The 21,079-nt window shown below is 41.0% G+C and overlaps 1 protein-coding gene across 1 annotated transcript in view; it reads left to right on the top strand.

The window, feature by feature from the left end:
• The window catches only part of zfpm1 (zinc finger protein, FOG family member 1), a 104,648-nt gene extending 97,223 nt beyond the window's left edge, over positions 1-7,425 (top strand). Inside the window, exons 5-9 of the mRNA XM_088417628.1 lie at positions 2,190-2,292; positions 2,487-2,732; positions 3,144-3,377; positions 3,462-3,704; positions 4,729-7,425. Of these exons, the coding sequence (XP_088273754.1) occupies positions 2,190-2,292; positions 2,487-2,732; positions 3,144-3,377; positions 3,462-3,704; positions 4,729-7,298 (3,396 nt within the window). The 3' untranslated portion in view covers positions 7,299-7,425. The remainder of the gene's footprint in view (positions 1-2,189; positions 2,293-2,486; positions 2,733-3,143; positions 3,378-3,461; positions 3,705-4,728) is intronic.
• Positions 7,426-21,079: the final 13,654 nt, after the last annotated feature.

Raw genomic sequence — 21,079 nt, forward strand, 5'->3', positions numbered from 1 at the left:
TGGATATGCCCGTGCCAAAGACAGCTAAGGCATCAATGTTCAGTGGCCGTTCTTCATTACCAAAGTTCAAAGGAATATTTTCAATCATGGGACAATCATGGGACTACCTGTGCAGCAAAATGTAACTTTGGAAAGAGGGCAAACAGATGCTCAGATAAGTTCTACAATGATGGCGCAAAACACATTTTCCAAAGTTGACCATTCTTTATTAGACATTGAAATGTAGTAAGAAGCCCTTGGGCCATTACTCCACAAGAGCACATGACCACCTTAGGAAACAGATACACTGTTTTTTTTTCCTTAAAACATGGCAGTTGCTGTAGCGTTTACTTGATATTTTTTTCTAATGGCCATAAAAATGTAACACTTTTGCAAGTAATTTTCAACAATATCCAATCTTGCTCTTTAATGAATAAAATAATTGATAATGAAATACACTAATCCAACAAGTGACCATATTTTCCATATGCAGCTATTGACTGTTCGGTGGCCTCTCTATTCTGCTTAACTCATTCACATCTCTCTAGGCCTGGTTAATTACACACACGCTCACAAAGTATGATCTGACCTAACGCCTCTAATTCTCATTATCTTGCTGTGAAGCGATGTCTGTGTGTGCGTGGCTATAAATGTGTGGTAACGCTGTTACAAATTCCAGTTGTACAGTTAACGGGATATCTTAATTTGTTAATGTGACATGCTCACTGTATGTTTCGTTTGTAATGATAACATAGTTTTTGCTGGAGTGTGGTCAAAGTTCCACCTGGCAAAGACGGATAAGGAACATATGCAGTGCTTAGATTCAGTCTTTGCAGACTGGTGAAATTGTAACTTTTAGTTTTAAGTTCATTTTGTTGCTTTTAATGTGTGTGTATGGATGTGCGTTTGTGTTTTCCACTGGCGTGCTACTGAGCTCTCCCAATTGCCCTATCATGGTGAATTCCAAAGTCGTGGGCATGATGAATTAGTCTGAAACAAATTAGAAGTACTTACGACTCAGGCGGCTCCAGCATTGGGTTACAAATTAAAACAAAAGCAGTCGTATCGTCCCATCAGTTTCAGTTCCCCGTGAAATACAATACGCTCGGCCTCCATCTCTATTGGAGAAACAGAATGAGAAGCTTCTTCCTCTCTTCCCACTCTTTCTTTCCATCCCAAACAATCCCACGCGTAATTTCCATCTTTTTCAGGTGTTTCAGTTCTCCAAAATGTGTTGTTTTGTTCCAGTTTCATCGTACTCTTATTACATCATGTACAAGAGGCTTTCATATCAAGGCTTAAGACCACAACAGTTTTGTGGATTGTGGCCTTTTCTGCAATATTTGAGACAAATAAACATCTTCACATTAAAAAGTGATTTATTTTGTCATGCCATGACATATTTATATCCAGTATTGTACTGACTACTTAGAAATAGCATTTAGCTTGTATTTATGAGTAGTATATTATTCGCGCACAGGAAAAACATCTCTAAAAAAAAAAAGCTTGCCAAAGCAAATATCAGATTTTTTTTAATAGTTTAAAAAAAAAAAAAAAAAACATTTTTCTGTGACATAACATCGAGGCAATGCTACCCCCAACTGGCTCATAGGCATTACTGCGTGGGCCACCTTTTGTGCCATTATAAAATGAGTACACTGGCGATCTGCGATGACGAAGAGTTGTGGATTACAGTGTTTTGCTATTGTGGGTCGCGTAAGAGCCTCTTATTTACAAGAATCTAGTTACTGGATCAGCATTAGCTCCAATTCATTCATCAGCATCACCAAAGGTGATCATGATTTCAAGAGAACATGATTTGACCAGGACACTCGTAAATTGTGTTTTCAATTTGTCGCTAAAATGAGTGGTCCCCCTGTTTTTTTTTTTTTTTTTTTTTTTTTTTTTAACTGGGCTCCATAGCAGATGGAATGGAATGGATCTTACTTTACCTTCCTTTTGTTTTTTGTATTGAGTTTTTCAGCATTGCTCTACATGTTTTAATTCCTATTTCATCTCTTCTATTGGTCTGTTAATTCTTTTAATTAAACACAAAACGATTTAGGGATTAAATATGTCCTGCCTCACATGTGCTCTTTAGCTGATTATGTAGTCATTGGTTACTAGCCATATAGACTAGTCTTTCATTGCATTTAGGGAGATTTGTCTGCTCAGGTCTTACATTCTGCTGTGCATCTGTTTTTATGAAGAATTCCAGTTGGACCGTGGTGTGTGATGACCCGGATTGTTGGATAACCTCCCTTGCTTTGACCACTAACCCATCAGAGGCCAACTGTACTATCTACAGCCAGGGTGAGATTGTCAACAGATATATCACTCTGCCTCACTCACAGAAGAATTTGACTCGCTGTCACATGACTGACTAGATCCATTAGATGTCAAATATTAATAAAATAATATCTTTATTCCTACCTAGTTACAATTCAATAAAAATGATAAGGTGTGACAGTTATTTATTCTTCTGCCCTGACCCTGTATGATTTCAGGTGAAGACTTATTCTGCAAGGTGACCAGAGACATTGTCGTAGCCGAAAGACTCCTGGCCACGGCGATGCTTCCTCCAAAACCTTCCTCCCCTGTCACCAGGGGATCACCTATTCTCAACATTATCACCCCAAAAACCTCTGTGGTAAAAGAAGAGCCACTGTATCCTGCAGCGCTCCACACAGACATCCAGCTCCTTCCGCAGCAAGCGGGCATGGCTGCCATCTTGGCTACCGCTGTTGTCAATAGTGAGTGTCGTTTTAATACCATTCCTATAATTACACATTTGATGAGTAAAGTTCCACCTTTTTCAGAGTGTTGATGCATTTAAAATCTTACTCATTCTGCAGTATAGCAAGATTCTTTGTTCATGAACCAGTATTATGCGCTTTCACCACATGATGGCAATGCGGGTCTTCACCAGAGATTATCAACTCAGCCGATTGCTTTGCAACTGTTCCATACTGTTCGTCATACTGTATGCGTTGAGTTGTCTGGTTGATGCAGATACAGTATATGTAAATTCCACTGTGAAAGTTCACTTGGATGATGACACATCCAGCCCGCTGTTGCTTTTCAAAGGTTATAAACTCTAAGATGTAAGTTGTACGTAGTTTGAGTCAACTCAATTGAATTCGTGTTGTGGTGTCTGTGATCAGAGGACATTTTCCCGTGCAAAGATTGTGGGATTTGGTACAGAAGCGAAAGGAACCTGCAAGCCCACCTCATGTACTACTGTGCCAGCCGACAGAAACAGCCAGCTGCAGCCTCATCCCCGCCACAAGACAAACCTAAAGAGTCCTACCCCAATGAACGCATCTGCCCCTTTCCTCAGTGTAACAAGAGCTGCCCTAGTGCAAGTTCGCTGGAGATTCACATGCGTACACACAGCGGTGAGAACAAGATGTATTGCATGAGTTTACCTCAGCAGCAGTTTTGGGTCCCTTACTCATTTCACTTCCCTGTTTTCCACACAGGTGAGCGTCCATTTGTCTGTCTCATCTGTCTCTCCGCATTCACCACTAAAGCAAACTGTGAGCGCCATTTGAAGGTCCACACTGACACATTGAACGGGGTGTGCCATGGATGTGGCTTTGTCTCGACCACAAGGGATATTCTCTACAGCCATCTGGTTACAAGCCACATGGTTTGCCAGCCTGGATCTCGCACTGAGGTCTACTCTCCGGGCCCAGGCCTTCCGAAGTTGTCTTTGTCCACTGGTGAGTCACACGATCGCTGGACAATCACACTTAACCTCGTAGATTTGTAAGATGTCGCGTGTCAATAATGTTTCACAATATCTTTGCAAAAAAATTAAATAGATTAAAAAATGCCTGTTTAGCCCAAAATTGCAGTGGAGAAAATTTGAGAAGTTGACAGAGGAAACAAGTGTACTTCATTCAGTGAACATATATATATATATATATATATATAGTGGGGTCACGTGAGGTGTGACAGGGCAGATGGGGTCACAGAGGTCAGATGTTCTCAATAAAATGTTTATTTTGTCACTCAAAGTTCAAAGAAATTATATCAAAACAGGTGGTCAAAAGACAGCAATCAAAATCAGGTTGGTTCTTAGAGTTCAAAACTACTCTCTTTACAAAGTACAAACGAAAGCAGGAAAGATATATGATCAAAAATGCAAAAACTTGAAATAAAGTCTGTTCACGGGATTCCAAAACTGGCGCACAAAGTACAACATAAAGCAGTTCAAAAACGGTCAAACTCCAAATAAAACCTGTTCTCACAACTCTCTGGCTTTGTCTTCGGTGGCACTCTCTTGCTTCACGTGTCTCGTCCGCAGCAGCACAGTCTCTCCCTCTCCAATCAGCCAGGCCGGCTTTTATCCCATTACTTAATCAGCTACACCTGTTGAGGCAGTGAGGCATGCTGGGCATTGGAGTCCTCGGCCTCTCGGCCATTTTGGGGTGTGGCATTGGTTCACAGAATGGGAAGTAGCGGCCCTCTACTACACGTCCCCTTCTGATGCCACATTATATATATATATATATATATATATATATATATATATATATATATATATATATATATATATATATATATATATATATATATATATACACACTGTATTATGATTAAGGCATTTCCCAAATTTGTACATTTTCACATAAAGGGTCATTGTCGACAATGCAAACATTCTCAACAACATTTCTTCATAATCTACATGCTAGCTTTTGCTGACAATTAAGCAACTGCCTTAACATATTTTCTCTTGATCAGTTCTCAGCCCAGGAGACTCCGGCGTGGTGCTGAAGTGTCAAGTGTGCGGCCACAACTCCGATTCCCCTTCCCAGTTGCAGCAGCATGTACGAACCCATCTGGAAGTGCGAGTCCCAGCTGAAAGGAGCCCCACCCCTCGTCAAAGTACCCCATCATCCGTCGACCAGGTTCAGCCATCCACACCAGAGGGAGAGCCCTTAGGCTGTGTCCCAAAGTCTGACTCCTCCAGTCCGGGTGCAAACGGGGGCTCCGCTACTCCACGTGACTGCAGTCCGCCTGATGCCCAAATCACCACCCCAAGAATTAAAGAAGAGCCTCATTCAGAATCTGAGACAGACGAACATCAGATGGACTTTAAGGAGGATGGGGAGGAGGCTGAGCAGAAAGTAGAAGAGAAAACAAAGGAGAGGCAAACCACCAACTCCATTTGTCAGACATCAAATTCTCCAAAAAGTCCTGCTACCACTGCAGTAAAAACAGAACCGACGAGTCCTACTCCCGGTTGTAGCCCAAGTCATATAGGTGGTGCTGGCTCAGTTTTTCCAGGTGGCTCAATGTTTTTGCCTCAGTACATGTTCAACCCAGAAACAGCCATTTTGCCTCAGGCCTCAGAGATCCTGGCTAAAATGTCTGAGATGGTTCACAGCCGTCTGAAGCAGGGCCAGACAATTCCTCAGAGTAACACAGGCACCTTCTTTCCCTCTGCGCCAGCTGTACCGACAGCCACAGCCACACCTCCTCTAAAAGGAGCTACCTGCTTCGAGTGTGATATTACTTTCAACAATATCAACAATTTCTATGCACATAAGAGGCTTTACTGCTCTAGTAGGCACCATGGCGAAGGTGCTATCTCAGCTTCAGGCCCCGGATCCACAACAGATACTTCCCCAGCCACGGTGCCGTGCAGCAAGGCGCAAGACTCAGCGGCATCTCCTCACGATGGAGTAGCAAGCAGAGCGGCCTCCGCCTCTCCTTCGGAATCCGAACCACCTGCAGATAGCGGAGCAGCAGAAACCAAGAAAGTGCTGCTGAAGACCGAAACACCAACAGGCCGGGAAGGAATATCATCCTCTTCAGAAGGTGAGGGTGCAGGCAGTAGAGGGGGGCGAGCAAGTGAAGGTAGCCAGAGCCCCGCTAGCGGCTCTGCTGAAGACATGGACGACGATCCCAACAGAACCTTTTGCGAGGCCTGCAACATTCGCTTCAGTCGTCACGAAAACTATACTGTTCACAAACGCTTCTATTGCGCATCGCGTCATGACCCGTCCAACCAGCGAGCCATACACATGGCAAAGGCAACCACCGCAGCAGCAGCCTTTCATCCTCAGCCCATCCGTACGCGCAAAAGGAAGAAGATGTATGAAATTCACATGGCGCGTACGGAAGCCTTAGCAGCGGCCGCCGCCGCCGCTGCCACGGTCGCTGCTGCAGCTGCCGCGTCCGCTCCATCTCCTTCTGTGCTCGGCCTGGCGGTCAAACAAGAGGTTTCTCCCGGTGGCGCGGGCAGCCCGAGCCCTGAAGGCGACGGTCCAATGGATCTGAGCAAGCGGCCCCGCCTCAAAGAAGTTCCTCACCGTGGTAGCGGCAGTATTCTTCCTGCCTTGCCGCTCACCGATTACCATAAGTGCACCGCCTGCAGTATCAGCTTCAACAGCATTGAGAATTACTTGGCTCATAAAACCTACTATTGCCCCGCCACTAGACTTCAACAGCATACCTTACAGCTTCACAGGCTCAAAAGATCAGCTTCTACCTCTCCGAAAAGCAAGGCTCTCCAGGAGCGCCAAGATCTTCTCTCCTCAGATTGGATGACACAGGCACAAGGCTCATCAAGCAGTCCTCACGCCTCAGCTGTAACCGCCTCCGATGCCACATCTCCACCCGATACAACAAGCATGCATGCGGCCACGCCAGGAGCGCCAGGAGTGGTTTCCTCTCAGGTGGTCTGTCCCTATTGTCCTAACAGGCCCATCACATGTGACCTAATGGAGCACTTCAAGACTGCTCATGGCCTGGTTGTATCTTTTCAGGCACCGCAGGAGGCTCACCCCCAGCCAGGCACCATAGTTAGTCCCAGCCCCAGCCTTAGTCCGAGTGATGGAGGCATAGCCGCCGCCTCCAATAGCTCAAGTGGCCCCTCCAAATTGATCTCTCGCATTCACAGAGAGAGCATTAACGGGCAGGCGAGGAGTAACACCACTTCTCCCTCCTCTCCTCTGATAAACGGAAGCCCATCAGGTGCGGTTCGATCACCATCGGCGTGCTCGCCTCAGCCAGTTTCCCCCTCAAGGGCTCCCCCACTGACTTTGTCACCTGTGCCTGACCACCGAAGAGAAACCATGGAGGTATCCATCCTTCCTGATAAGACTTCACCAACTGTTGCCTCCCATCCCCTTCCCACACCCTTGCTTGCCTCCGCACCCAATCCCAAAACCTCCGTCATCTCCCCGGTCCAGAACGGTAACTCTCGCTACTGTAGGCTGTGCAATATTAAGTTCAGCAGCCTCTCGACATTCATAGCTCATAAAAAGTACTACTGTTCCTCCCACAGTGCTGAACATGTCAAGTGAGCTGAGAAATTCACCTTTTCCCCCTCTCTCTCGCTTCCCCGCCGTTCATCTGACTCAGTCGATGCGACTCCTCAATCAGATCCGAGAAGCTCCTGTGCACCCTTTCTGCCATCAGTCCTTGCCGGCAGCCGCCAAAGTTGAGCTGAGTTGGCGTGACCATTCGTCGTAACGAAAGGCTGTTACTCATTGGAAATTCCAGGGCAGAATTTGCCAGTTGCTCACTGTTTAGTCCTCTCCAATCAGCAACGCTGGGAGCTGATCGGGGTCCTACCCACGCACGTCTACCTGCGCACTGACGTGTGCCTCGTCCCCTAGGTCACTTTCTTGTCCCAAATTCAACACCAACCACTTCTCAAGATTTTGCATTGTGTGGGACGTTAAAAAGTTTGATGTGAACAACCTCATTCTGTCTTTGTTGAACTGAGTTGTTGATAAAAGCAGTCATTACACTTTGTCGATTAACCGATGATCGTAGCGTAACGTTGATGCTGATTTGCGCAAATCTCCAGTCTTTTCACATCAGTCCAGACCAAACAGAGGAATAATCTCTTGTATGAAAAAGACTGGATAACGTGTAATGTTTTTATTATCTGTGCATAGTCTATGATGTCTAAAAAAAGAATTCTATATTACATTTGGTTTCAACACTGGCTCTTTTATGCTTACTAGAAGAAGCTAAGGCATTTTTTGTTAAGAGAAAAGAATAAAATGTGGTATGAAATGTTACTAATTAGTGAAGGATATTTCAAAATGACCTTTTTTTCTTAAGCCTTTTTGTTTTCTCTTCAAATGCAAAGGAGAGACAAATGTGAACTATTTATCTTCTAGTCCTCACTGATTTCATGTCAACAGCAAACTACCTACATAGGTGAAAGAGTATTTTTATTATTTGCTTTACATTCATGCTGTTAGAAGGAAGTATGTGGCTCTCGGTGTGTTGAAGTGTTTTTGTGTAAATATCTAATGTTATCTCCCTGGGACTACACTGAATTTTCTTATCATATAAGCTTTTTTTCCCTTCTGTTTTTGTAAACCCATTTTTCTGATGGTGACATTAAAAAAACGATAAATCGACTTGTTAAGAAAAAAAAAAAAAAAAAAACAGCACGATTTGATCCACTTGTCACTCATGGCTTCAGAGAATATATTTTGGACACAGCTGCTTATATACTGTGATAGCAATGAAGTTACCTTCCAAACCTTAAGGTATACATCTATGATTTCATTCTGGCTTTATTTACCTGCATCTAAAAGCTAAGACTTACTTTTTTCTTCGTTTTCTAAGTGTAACATGAAGTGATAGACATCAACTCATGCCGTTCAATATACATTCGGAAACATCTTTTTTGTTATGGTGATCATCGTTGGCAAAAGAATGGTCAAATCTCATGATAGCGCCTCATGTTCTACAGAAAGCACATAATTATGTAATACCTTCTTGGGTATGAGTCAATGTGTCCCAGTACAGATATAAAAGAGCTCCATTCATTTAATCAGATTCAAGATAAAGTACGTATAAGTCTAATTGAATGTACTGTATCAATAGTTTTGAATTTGAGCCTTCTTTTAAGCATTTTGACCAAGGTGATTTTTAAACTTTTTAACGTTTGTATTGAAGGTGTCAGAAAGCCAACTGTCCTATAATGTAAAAAAAAAAAAAAAAATCAAGAACCAAACTATGGCAATGCAAAGTTCCTACATTTTTCTCATCTCCAATTGTAAGTAATATTGTACCAATCACACAGAAACAACATTGAACATGTTTCGTCATTTTACTGCTCAATAAATCCAAAATTGGTCATCGTTCCATGATGTAGCCACCCACTTAAATTGACACATTTTTGAAACAGCTACATGGAAAAGAAAAATCCACATTTCATTGGTATTTGAGTATGGCGATTTTGTCACTTCCAGGTATTTTACGGCTGCTGTGCTTTATGTTATCTCATGAACTCACAGCTGCATATGTGAAAAGCATTACACAAAATTGTGTGTTGGTCGTATGAGATGTTGATTGAAAGAGATTAAAAACGGAGCCCAATTTGAATCATTTTCCCTCTTGGTTAATGTTCTGCTTTACTGCATTTCATCGGACACGTCTGGTTTGAAAGAGTTGAAATATTCATCTGAGACCCAACCAAACTAAAAAAAAATAACATCTGTTTACATGGATATATTAGCTATACTAAAATAGCCGACAGTTACAAAGAGACAGCTCAGAAAGAGTCAGGATCTTTTCAAATTGTGGAGTGGTTGGAATTTGACTTTATTGGTCTTCTCATTTTGTTGCACTGTGTAGTTTCACATTTTTAATTTTAGGGATTTTTTTTCCTTATAACTGTATTTATTGTATACAGCACTTTTTCCCTATCAAAAAAAAAAAAAAATGCATTCTTGTTCTGTTATGAAGGACGCTCCCATTTTATTTTTCCTCAGATATAGAAAACCACAATGAATGTCAAAACCTCTATTTTTTATTTTCATATATTTCATTTCCACTACACGCTTGTCCAAACTATGCATGGGAAATAAAAAGAAAAAAGTTCTGAAACACGTTGTGGGAATGCATTTTGTTGAAATGGCAGCAGCTCTTCTATGCACTTTTTATTAAGAGTTTGAGAGGGGGATCTTAACTTGGGTAGACAGATTCAAATGTATGTATGCTAGTCGCGGGTAAATAGCTCTTCTAATAGTAAGTGTCATATTGATGGATGCTTGCAAAGAGACCTTGAATGACTCATCAGCCTTCTTTTTGAAATCATGTATATGGATGGTAGACCCTGTAATCGGCTGCACGACATGTATTCCTTTTTAATCACAACAACAACCAAATATACAGTGACAGAGACAGCTCTAGCTTTCATAAATATGGCATATGTATTATTTGTGATTGCTAATTAGATCAACTTTTGAAGATTTCTACTGTACACCTAGGATAGAACGCATCAACTTGTGGAGGATATGTTGTAAATCAACCTTTATAATCACTACAGACCGGTCAACACTTGTACGCAAATTGCGTCCATTAAGTCAATCGTGTAAATGAATTATAAATGCTATTCATTTCAATTCAAAACTTTAATTAGATGCAAATAAGTATTATCATTACAAAACCTTTGCATCTGCTAACATGTACCAAAGGGAATACTGTACCTGGCACAAACGAAAATGCTAACAAGGCAGCACGACAGGATAAAACGTGCTCACATTAGCGAGCATGTTATCCAGTCACAAGTTTTTGGATCAGCAATCAAATGGTGGGTATACTATCATAAATGACATTTTTACAAAGAAAGTACATCTTACAGTCATGGGCCAGATTTCACAAAGAGACAAAACAATACGTTCATCACTGACTGACTGCTCTCAATTAAAGACACACCATCAAACTCACTATGTAATATCCACAGTGGCCAGAGGTGGCGGCAAAAAAACAAAGATGAAGCTAAACAAAGCACAAATGAATGAACTGTTAAACTAAGGCCTTGTCCACATGTAACAATCCGCATAGTCTCCCACTCGTCATTGATGTTCATTTAAAAAAAGTGGCACCTATATGAAACCGCGTAGTCCATCCAGCCATCCATCTTCTACCGCTGTGTTCCGGGGTCGGGTCGCGGCGGCAGCAGCTTGAGCAAGGAAGCCCAACCCTAACCCTAACCTTCTCCCTGGCCACTTCATCCAGCTCCTCCAGAAGGATCCCAAGGCGCTCCCAGGCCAGCTGGGAGACATAGTCCCTCCAGCGTGTCCTGGGTCGTTCCCGGCGCCGCATAGTGCAGTTTCAAATTCATGTATGAGCATGCCAAGTCGCTAGGTGGCAGTAATGATGCGAATTCTGTCCAATCAGGAAGAACTTCCGCCTCTGACATAATCGGTATTCGTGTCTTTGGCGGGAAAAAGAGTAGCGCGATGACGCAAATCTCCGTTGATGCTGGTCACACGAAACGAGAGGCTTGGGCAAATCTCCACTTTAGCCAGAGGTTTTGAAACATTCGATTTTGATGGGAAAAAAAAAAAAAACCCGGCCCCACAAACAGCAAACAGGGCAAAAAACGGGGACATTTACCGCCCGTTTGCAAGAACCCCAGCTAGGGATGAACAAGACCTAAATCAGTTCCAAAACATCATTATTTTGGGTGCGGCCCAGTACTAGTTGATCCGCGGACTGGTGGTTGGGGACCACTGTTGTAAATGACACATAATTATTTTTTGTGATATTGCAATAAATCCTTCTCTGGCAGGGCTTCAATTAACCATTTTTCATGGAAATCTTCAAAAAAAGATGTAGACAGTCGCGTAGCAAGCTGAAATACAAAATGCCCATCAACTTATCAATACTTGTTAGATATTGATTCCAACAGTGTTGTGAAATAGGGCTGTCCTAGCAATTTATATGTTCTCTTTGTACAGGTGGTTTTCTCTGCATACTTGGGTTTTCAAACATGCTTAATGGGTTAGTTGAGGACTCAAAGTTAGCTGTACGTCTTTGTTTTCTGCCCTGCTGGCTTTGAAAATTCTATGCAACAAGTGAAAGGTTGGCATAAAACCTGTAACCAACTGCTGTTGTTAGGTTTTTTCCGATGAACTTATGAAAAAAAGAGGGCCGCTATGACCTTCTTGACCTTTAATTTAAACAAACTGTAACAGAACCAAGAGATCAATATACTGAATATGAAGCCATTATAGATTCATTTTACCTATATCAGTGGTGTCAAACACATTTTTATTTTGGGCCGCGTTATCGTGATAGTTTCTTTCAGAGGGCCGGAATGACTGTGAATTCAAATACATTTTAAGTGTGTTGATCACACATTTAGCAAGATTTGATATCAGAAGCCGGCAAAAACTGTTCAAAAGCGATTTGGAGAATAAGATCATGTTTGTTTTTCTTCCCCCAAATTTTTAAAAGTTAAAGACAACTTGCAGTTTTGGTATTTTAGTCAGAAATCTGAAGTCAAATCAGCATTTCAAGGGCCACAAAAAGTGAGTTGGCGGGCCGGATCTGGCCCCCGGGCCTTGACTTTGACACCTGTACTATAAATGATCAAAATATATTCTTATATTTCAAAACGTAGGTCAGCAAAAAGTCGCCATACTACATAACAACACTGCCACATATCCACATGAAATAAAAACAAGAGCAAACTACACTATACTAAGGTGACCTTACCACAGAGCAGCATATTGAGCAAACAATAGCAATTCACACTATTTGCTGCTGTGACTCTAATCTTTATCGGGACGTTAAAAATAGAATTGCTTTTCATTGAAAGTTGACTTTTGCGTCCTTACAATTTTTGAAAAGCTCTACATAAAACTACAGTACTGTTTTCTTCTTTTGGGTGTTTCTTTACATTTATGTACATTTTCTTTACATTTTTGTAGCTATCTTAAAACACCAGCCATGGTTCACACAGAGAACTTCAAACATCTCATTGTTCAAAAATATTTGTCAGCCAAACGAAGAAAAGATTAGACAAAAGAGAACCCACAGACAAAATATAGCAGTGGCCAGAATAGCCATATCTTACAGCAAACAACTATTTCCACAAACAAACATAAACTCTCCAGGGAGTGTGTAACTGAACATGTGTTTTGGTCCAATGGAAGAAACCAAACATTGCTCATGGAATTAAGACATCCCGACAGTCATCATTAAAACAAAGGGACGGTTTTCTTTAGCTGGAAAGCCGTGGTAGGTATATTTCATAATGATTCTCACTAACAGTTGGTGTCAGCAAAATGCCTTCTGTCTTCTGCAAAATTCAGAAAGCCTACTAGAACATGTGAACCCTCTTTGGCATTTAAAAAAAATAGGCACTTTAAATGGTGACAGATGTGTGCTGAATCCCATGTATTATGATTTTGACAGGACATCATCAAGAGTTCTTATTACCCCTCTCAAAAGGAATTATGTTTTGTTTCAGTTAAATTGTACAAAATAAAGGTTGCAAAAATGTTTTTTTTAATGATCTACAGTATTTGATCTCTTTTCACGAAAAATTGAATTGTTGATATTCTGTATAATAGTTTGTAATTATTTAACAAAAGTGTCTCTGAAGTATTTGCAACTATCCACTTTTGAAGTATGAATTCCGGCTTCCTTGAGTAGATATGGGCCCTCTTCATATAATGTACAGAAGAGCTGAGGTTGCACAAACTATAGAATATTGCAGAAAATAGATGACAGAAGATAGATTTTTCATAGCAAAAAGTGTATGTGGTCATGCTTTTTTTCTGATTTTAAAGCCTTTTCAATTACGTAAATAAAACTATTGCATTACTCGCAACATTGTCTGTCCTCATTAAAATGGCAATTTAAACGTAAATAACTAGAAGAGGCTTTGAAATCATGGATTTTTTTTTTTTTTGCACCTTACCTTTTAGCTTATAATTATTATAAAAATAGATCAATGTCATGTGGTTTTCTGGACCCTTAAACCTTTTCAACTCTGGTGTCAAACTCAAGGCCTGGGGGCCAGAGCCAGCCCGCCACATCATTTTATGTGGCCCACAAAGTGCAACATATGACTTAAGTTTCTGGCTAAAATGCAAAATTAATGAATGGTCTTCAACTTTCACATTTTTTTTTGTTATCAATGCACCTTTTGAACAGTTTTTGAAAATGTGTAAATGTGTGAGGATCATACTTCATATTTATTGGACTTCACAATCATAATGGCCTTCCGACAAAAACCATAACTACAATGTAGCCCATGGTAAAAGTGAGTTTACACCCCTGCATCTAATACAGGGGTGTCATACAAATGGCCCAGGTATGAACGGGTTTATCCAGCCTGCGAAATGATTGTGTAACGCAGAGGTGTCAAACTCATTTTTGTCGCGGGCCATTTTGTAGCGAGAACTTCCTTCATTGGGCCGATATGTTGACGAAACCAAATCGATTTTAAATTGTCTCACAGTATTATTACTGTTCACATCAAATTGATGGCTTAGTTGTTTTGAAACTAGAAGTAAAGCAGTCTAGTTTGTTCATTTTTTGTTTACGTTACTGTAACAGAACAAACCTAAAAATTTAAACTTTATTTTTCATTATACATGACAAGCCAAAGTTTTGGAACAGAGTTTAGCAAGGTCTCATGGAAACTTACATGATTTGCTTTCGCGGGCCACATAAAATGACGTGGCGGGCCGGATTTGGCCCCCGGGCCTTGAGTTTGACACCTGTAGTGTAACGTAAAGAATAAAAATTAGCTGAATTATTTCAATAAGTGAAAAACTCAAAATGCTTTATAATGAATAGTAATGTTAATGTTTTACGATTAATCGTGATGTTGTGCTTATACTTTCTTAAATAGTTTCATCAAAGCAAAATAAACCTGAAGTTGTTTTAAAGTTATATAAATATATAGCATGATTTTATTGGTCCAGCCCACTTGGGAATAGACATTCCTCCATGCGGCCCACCAGCTAAAACGTATTTGACACCCCTGCTTTGCAATGCATACACGAATACATTCAAACATTCATATACCATTGTTAAGCTATGTTATGTAGCCACAGATGCGTGGAGGCAGGCTGACAGAAGCATGCCTGCCATTTTTGCACCTACCACTGGAGGCAAGGTGAGGACAAGTGATTCAGATAAAGCAGATATCAAAACACTTTACATGGACTTGATGACAGAGAAAGTCATTTTCATTTTTTTAAATACTGATGAATACTTGTGAATGTTCTCTCTGAGCCCGCGTGGCTTCCTCCCACAGTCCAAAAACACGCATGGCAGGTGTATTGGACACTAAATTGACCTTGTGTGTGATTGGGCGAGTGAATGGTTTTTCGTCCTAGCGTGGCCTGCAATTGGCTGGCAACCAGTTCAGGGTGTCCCCCACCTACTACTCGTAGACAGCTGGAATAGGCTCCAACCAGCCAGCTAAATGGCATGTGACAGTCTGTAATATTTTCCTGGGGATCAGATGTTTTCTCATGACTGTAATTCTCAGCATGGATTCTCTCTAGCACCGAGCTACACCTGATGGATGACAAAGGTTTGCACTCTACAGGCTAGCAGGAGTATGCACATTCAATACATTACACACACACACGCACACACACGCACACGTGTCTTCTATCCTTCAGGAACATATCTGTAAACTTACCGAATTGCGTATATATGTGTTTGCTAGTTAGAAGAGGTGAAGAAGCTCATCCTGTGGTTGATTTTAATGAAAGGCTTTGGAATCTCTACTTAATTTCTCATCAAAAGGTCAGGTAGCACGGACAGTGTTGTCTGCACCATATGACTCAAGATTTGGAATCGAGCGAAAGGTCACAAGGACCAAGATTGCCACTTTCAGAACCAATGTTTACAAACAGAAATAAGAATCTCTCTCTTGTCACCCTTTCACATCCCACAGCCTGTCACAAATACACACACTTACTCACACCCAACAGCAAGCTGCCGTCGAATTTGAACAATAACTATCGATCACAAAAGTGGTCAAGTGTGACAAGCTAATGCCAGCTGTCCACATCATCACTGAGGCATTACTGGCTAGTGGATGCATCATACAGCGCTAATGTGAAATGTGGCCGAGTATGTGTGTGTACTCACAACACAAACATGCACGCTCACGAAGCGCTGCAAAATAGAACCGCAACATTGCAACATGGAAATACGTAGTCTCTACTTTCAACTATGCAATTAAGAAACACCTAATTGTGTGTGAACTAGAGCTATGACTGATCATTATCTTGTGACATTTGAAGTCTTAGATTAGTGCGGGGAACTCCGGTTCCTCCAGAGTCATATTGCCTGTTTTTGATAGGTCTCACTTTCGACACACCTGGTTGAAATGATCAGGACCGTTATCAGGCTTCCACAGGGCTTGCTGATTAGCTGATTATTTGAACCAGGTGTGAAAGGCGAGGGAGACATTGAAAATAGGCAAGGATATGGCTCTTGAGGAACCGGAGTACCCTACCCCTGGTTAAGTGCGTGGTCTCTTTGATCACAACCAAAGAGCCGCAATATTAATTCATTAACCACGACTGCACTGAACTACTGCCTTTGGCAACCATCTTGTACTGGCTCAAAGTGTCACAATTGTGACCAGGACAGGGTGAGAGGAAACCCCGGTACACACTGAAGACGGCTCTGATGTATACAAAAAAAAGTTTATCATAACAAAAGATGCACGCAACACGTGAAGTAACATAAATTCCTCAAAGTACATCAAATCATTGGACACTGGATTCAAAGCACAAATATAAAAGACAAAAGTGCATGTAACCAACCGTGAATGGCAGCGGAACCAGCAGGAGGACTTCGCCAAAAAACACAAAATACACAAAAAACTTAAATCGCTAGCACCAAACGAACAAGGTAAGAAAAGTAACAACAGAAATACTCAGGCAGAGATGCAAAATTATGAGGGAATGGGGAATTGCAGAAATACATGAGCACTGGAAGGCTTCTGTAACATCCTCCTGCTTTGGCCTCGACTAAATAGTCCCCTGATTGCGATGGAGAACAGATGTGCAGCTGGTGTCTCTGCCCCCTAATCTGTAACACAGGACACATCTTTAGGTTCCTCGGGACGTGACACTGAATCAGCTCACAGATGACATTGTTTTAACACTGTTCTTTTGAATCCGTCCGAAGCGGCGTACTCGGTGGTTTACAGAAGAAGCTCTTAAACTGTAAACCTAAGCGCAAATGGTGATCAAACAAACTCGAGGTCTTCCGTCAGGCTTGGTGCAACAGCGCACAATTTCACGTAATTTTTTTACACAAATGATTCAGCTAAATAAGGACGAAATGAAGGACGCAGCGCTGAAAACTCACTCGGGTACTGTGATTGCTGACGTTAGATGGGCCAATCAGGCTTTTAAATGCCTGATAACCCTCTCCCGGTTTGATTTAGTATCCCTGGAGTGACTTACACACTTTTAGGATTGATTACATGGCTAACAGTAGATTTGAACTCCATCAGTCGGATTTAGGGCAACCACTCAACTCAGACAGCTTTTGTAAAAGTGACAAATGATCTTCTCTCAGCCATGGATTCCAACACCTCATCCATATTATTATTACTTGGCCTCAGTGCTGCTTTTGACACCATTGATCATTGAAGAACATCTTGAAATGGTTAGAGCAGAGGTTCCCAACCGCCGGTCTGCAGTCTGGCACCATTCTGTGGATCAGCTGGTATCGGGTCGCATGGACCGCACCCGAAATAATGAACTACTTCTGTTCTATGTATTAACCAAGTCTGAAAAGTATTTTATTTTGAAAAGCATTCCATTTTGAAAGCAGTCTGGATTCTCTTGGATTCATTTTGGCCAACTGAGCGCCAAATGCCACTCACAAATAAGTTAAATGAGTAAGAAACAGACGTCTTGTTTTTATGCATATAGTCTGCACGTTTACATGCAAAAGGAGAGTAGGTTTTTGGAATCGGCACGACTGCTGATGCACCCACAATTCAACAGACTCAGTTGAAAGAAAAGGACCACCCTCAGAGTAAAATCCCCACAAACAAACATGCGGAGATACACGGCACGTCTTTTCAATGAATCGAGGTAACAAACTGTAATTTTGTGAAGACGGGAGTGGAATTAAATAATGAGTGAGAATGAAAGTTTTGGTTCAGCTTGAAATTTTGACGGGCGTGTGGTCCAGCCATTTGTAATTATTCATCCACAGACACACAGTCGAGGAATTATTCACACACCCAATCACACCTCGGGACAATTTAGTATGTCCAATGCATCTGACATACATGTTTTCGGCGTGTGGGGGGGGGGGGGAGTGAAAGTGACTGGAGAGAACCCACGCGGGCACGAGAAGAACATTCAAATCCCACACGGGAAGGCCGGAGCCAGCTGGATTCGAACTCAGGTCCCTTAACTGTGAGGCGTACGTGCTAACAACTGCGTCATTGAGCCGCCTCACTTGTGAATATCAAGCAAGGTGAACCGGAAAAATTTAATGACGCACTAATTTCCCAATTAGTAGATCTGGAAGTTATATTGATCATCACCTGTGTCATCTAAAAGCTAATTTTAGCATTCGCATTTTAATGAATCTGGTACAGCTGATTTAGTTAGAATATAGTGTCGAACGCATAGACCACAGGTGTTGAGCTCAATGGCCCACCACATCATTGTGGCCAAATTCTAATTATGACGTGAAGTTTCTAACTAAAATACAACATTTCCAAGTTATCTTCTACATTTACCTTTTTTTGTTGTTGTTGTTATCAACACCCCTTTAATTAATTAGAAGTTGTGCATAGCGAGTGAGAGCCGGTCGGGTTGCCATGCAACGCAATGAACGCAGAAGATTTAAAAAAAAAAAAAAAAACTAACTCGCATAATATGAAGACTGTTATTGTGATTGATGCTTCGCCTCCAAGCCCCTGCACTGTGTGAGACAGCTCCTCAAAGGTGAATAAAAAGTTGGTGGCAGTAATCTTTTTTTTTTTTTTTCCAACCAATTCTGACAGCCTTTTGCAATGTACTCAGGGCACAAACAACCAAGCATTGAAATAGGGTCATTCTGTTGGATGATTAGAGGGGTTAAATGCAAGAGAAAAATAAACACAGTAATGCGCTTTGGAGGCTGACCACAATGTGTAAGAGCTGACATAAAATGACCACGTCAAGGAAATGTAGATGTTTCGGCGAAGAAACGCCAGGGACCATCATGCTAGAGAGGGAAGCTTCCTGCGCAAACAATGCATACAGTTTTGGATGGACCTTTTCCTTAAGATTCAGTTCACAGGTGACTTCTTGGACAAGAACTTGATACAATTCTGCTTCCTCAAGATTATTCAGGTATAATTGGAGGAAGGTGTAACTGTCTTGCATTCTTGATTTAACATACTCTTGTACAATATGATGATTTTCAATCTGTATAAACACACTCCACATGTAAATATGTCACTACTTGGAGAGAAAAGTATGGCATTAGATCATCTCAGGTATGGATATGATTTTCAACACGTTCTCTCTTTTTTCTTTCGGATTGAGATCATTTTGAGAATAATTTTCCAAACTCCATGAGTAAAGCTTCTTTTAATACAGAGGAAATTTCTCAGTGAGAACGGCTTCGCATTTTTCTTCTCTTATATAATGCAATACGAAAAAACAAGCAAAGCAAGATAGAAATATACAATATAGATTTACATGTTGTTGTTGTTTTTTTCTTTTAGCAAAGTTGTTCAGAACCCAAAGAAGTAAAGCGCACTTGAAATAACTGAACATTCACAAAACACTAATTTACCTGTACAAACACTTGAGCGTGAACTCCAAAAATTTTACAATTTGCATCAACAATCCCAAAGTGCAGGTAAGCAGGAAGCTTCAATGAACAGAAATGAAACATAACATCCAAATACGAATGGCATGTGACCCGCACCTGTGAACAGTTCTTGACATGACTAACCTAAGCAAGATCCATTATCCATTATGTTGTGCTCTATAATGAAAGTAAATTCACTGGGGTATTCTGGGTAATGATCATGGCTGTCAGATTATGTGATCATGTCAAATCAATCAAAGTTTCTATGAACATATATGCTTAAGGCATCTCACATGGAAATGATCATGATTACTTGTTCAGTTTCGTACATGCTTAAGGCACATTTAAAGGTCTTAAGGTTTGGTTACTTATGTTTATAAGTTTACAGGGCCTGTGGTACTTTGGGTACCACTTTGAGTAGTGGTACAAAAAAAAAGTTTAAAACCTGAAAATGTCTATTGCTGTGCTTAACTTGTGCTTTTTCGTCCTTAACTTGTAACAAACAGTGTCAAGGTTGGAAAAGTGCTCAGATCTTACCACGAAAGCACTTAAAACCACTTCTTTTCACAATAATGAATTGAGGTTTACATAACCCCAGGGCAGAAGTGACCACGTTCGGTCTCGAGAGTCTCTATCCATCCAGCCTGTTCTTAATATTACCCTCCTCCAATACACATGATTCAAATGGTCTGGATGGTCATCAGGCTTCTGCTAAGCTTGCTGATGAGCCAATCATTTGACTCAGATGTGCTGGAGAAATGTAACATCAAAGGTGGATAGGAACTCTCCGGGATCTGACTTGCCCTAGGGGTATGTAAACTTAGGAACATTTATGTTGTTTTGTCATTTACATCATAATCTTTAAATGTTAGCTAAAAAAAAAAAAAAATTAAACACAGCTGAGGGCAAACATTTTTGAATAATGACTTTGGACAAGTGGAAGATGTTTTGTTTTTTTGTTTTTTTCTAATACGTACATGCTATGATGCACTGTACATAATGAAGCTTACAGTGTTTTAGTCACTTAGTATTAAGAATACCTCCTGGTCTTCAAACATCCTGATTGTGTTTTCTGAGACACCCTGGCATCTTAAAAACATCAGAGCTTCTGATAAATATTCTGCCATCATGAATCAGCTGGGATTAAATCAAAAGAAGAAGGTTTCAGTTTCCTAAACATAAAACAGGTAATGAGAGCAATTAAGGTACACACATTAACCATATTCATTATTTGTACAAAAACCCTCTGTGGTAATATGAAAAAAACATCCACATTGACGCAAGCCCGTCTTTTATTCGACTTCCTACAAGGTGAAGCTCAAACTCAAGTGGATTTATTAATTGAAATCAGTAAAATCACATAGCAATGTAGTTTCTTTAACACATTGTCATTGATCTAGTTATAAATTATGTAAAACACAAACAAAAAATATGAAGAATCAAAGCCAATTTTGCAACAACAAACAAACAACAAATGTGTCCAACTCAGAGACTACTCTGAGTAGCACAACAA

Source organism: Hippichthys cyanospilos, chromosome 6, assembly GCF_059441005.1.
Source record: "Hippichthys cyanospilos isolate Australia breed blue-spotted pipefish chromosome 6, RoL_Hcya_1.0, whole genome shotgun sequence".
In the NCBI taxonomy this organism is placed as follows: Eukaryota; Metazoa; Chordata; class Actinopteri; order Syngnathiformes; family Syngnathidae; genus Hippichthys; species Hippichthys cyanospilos.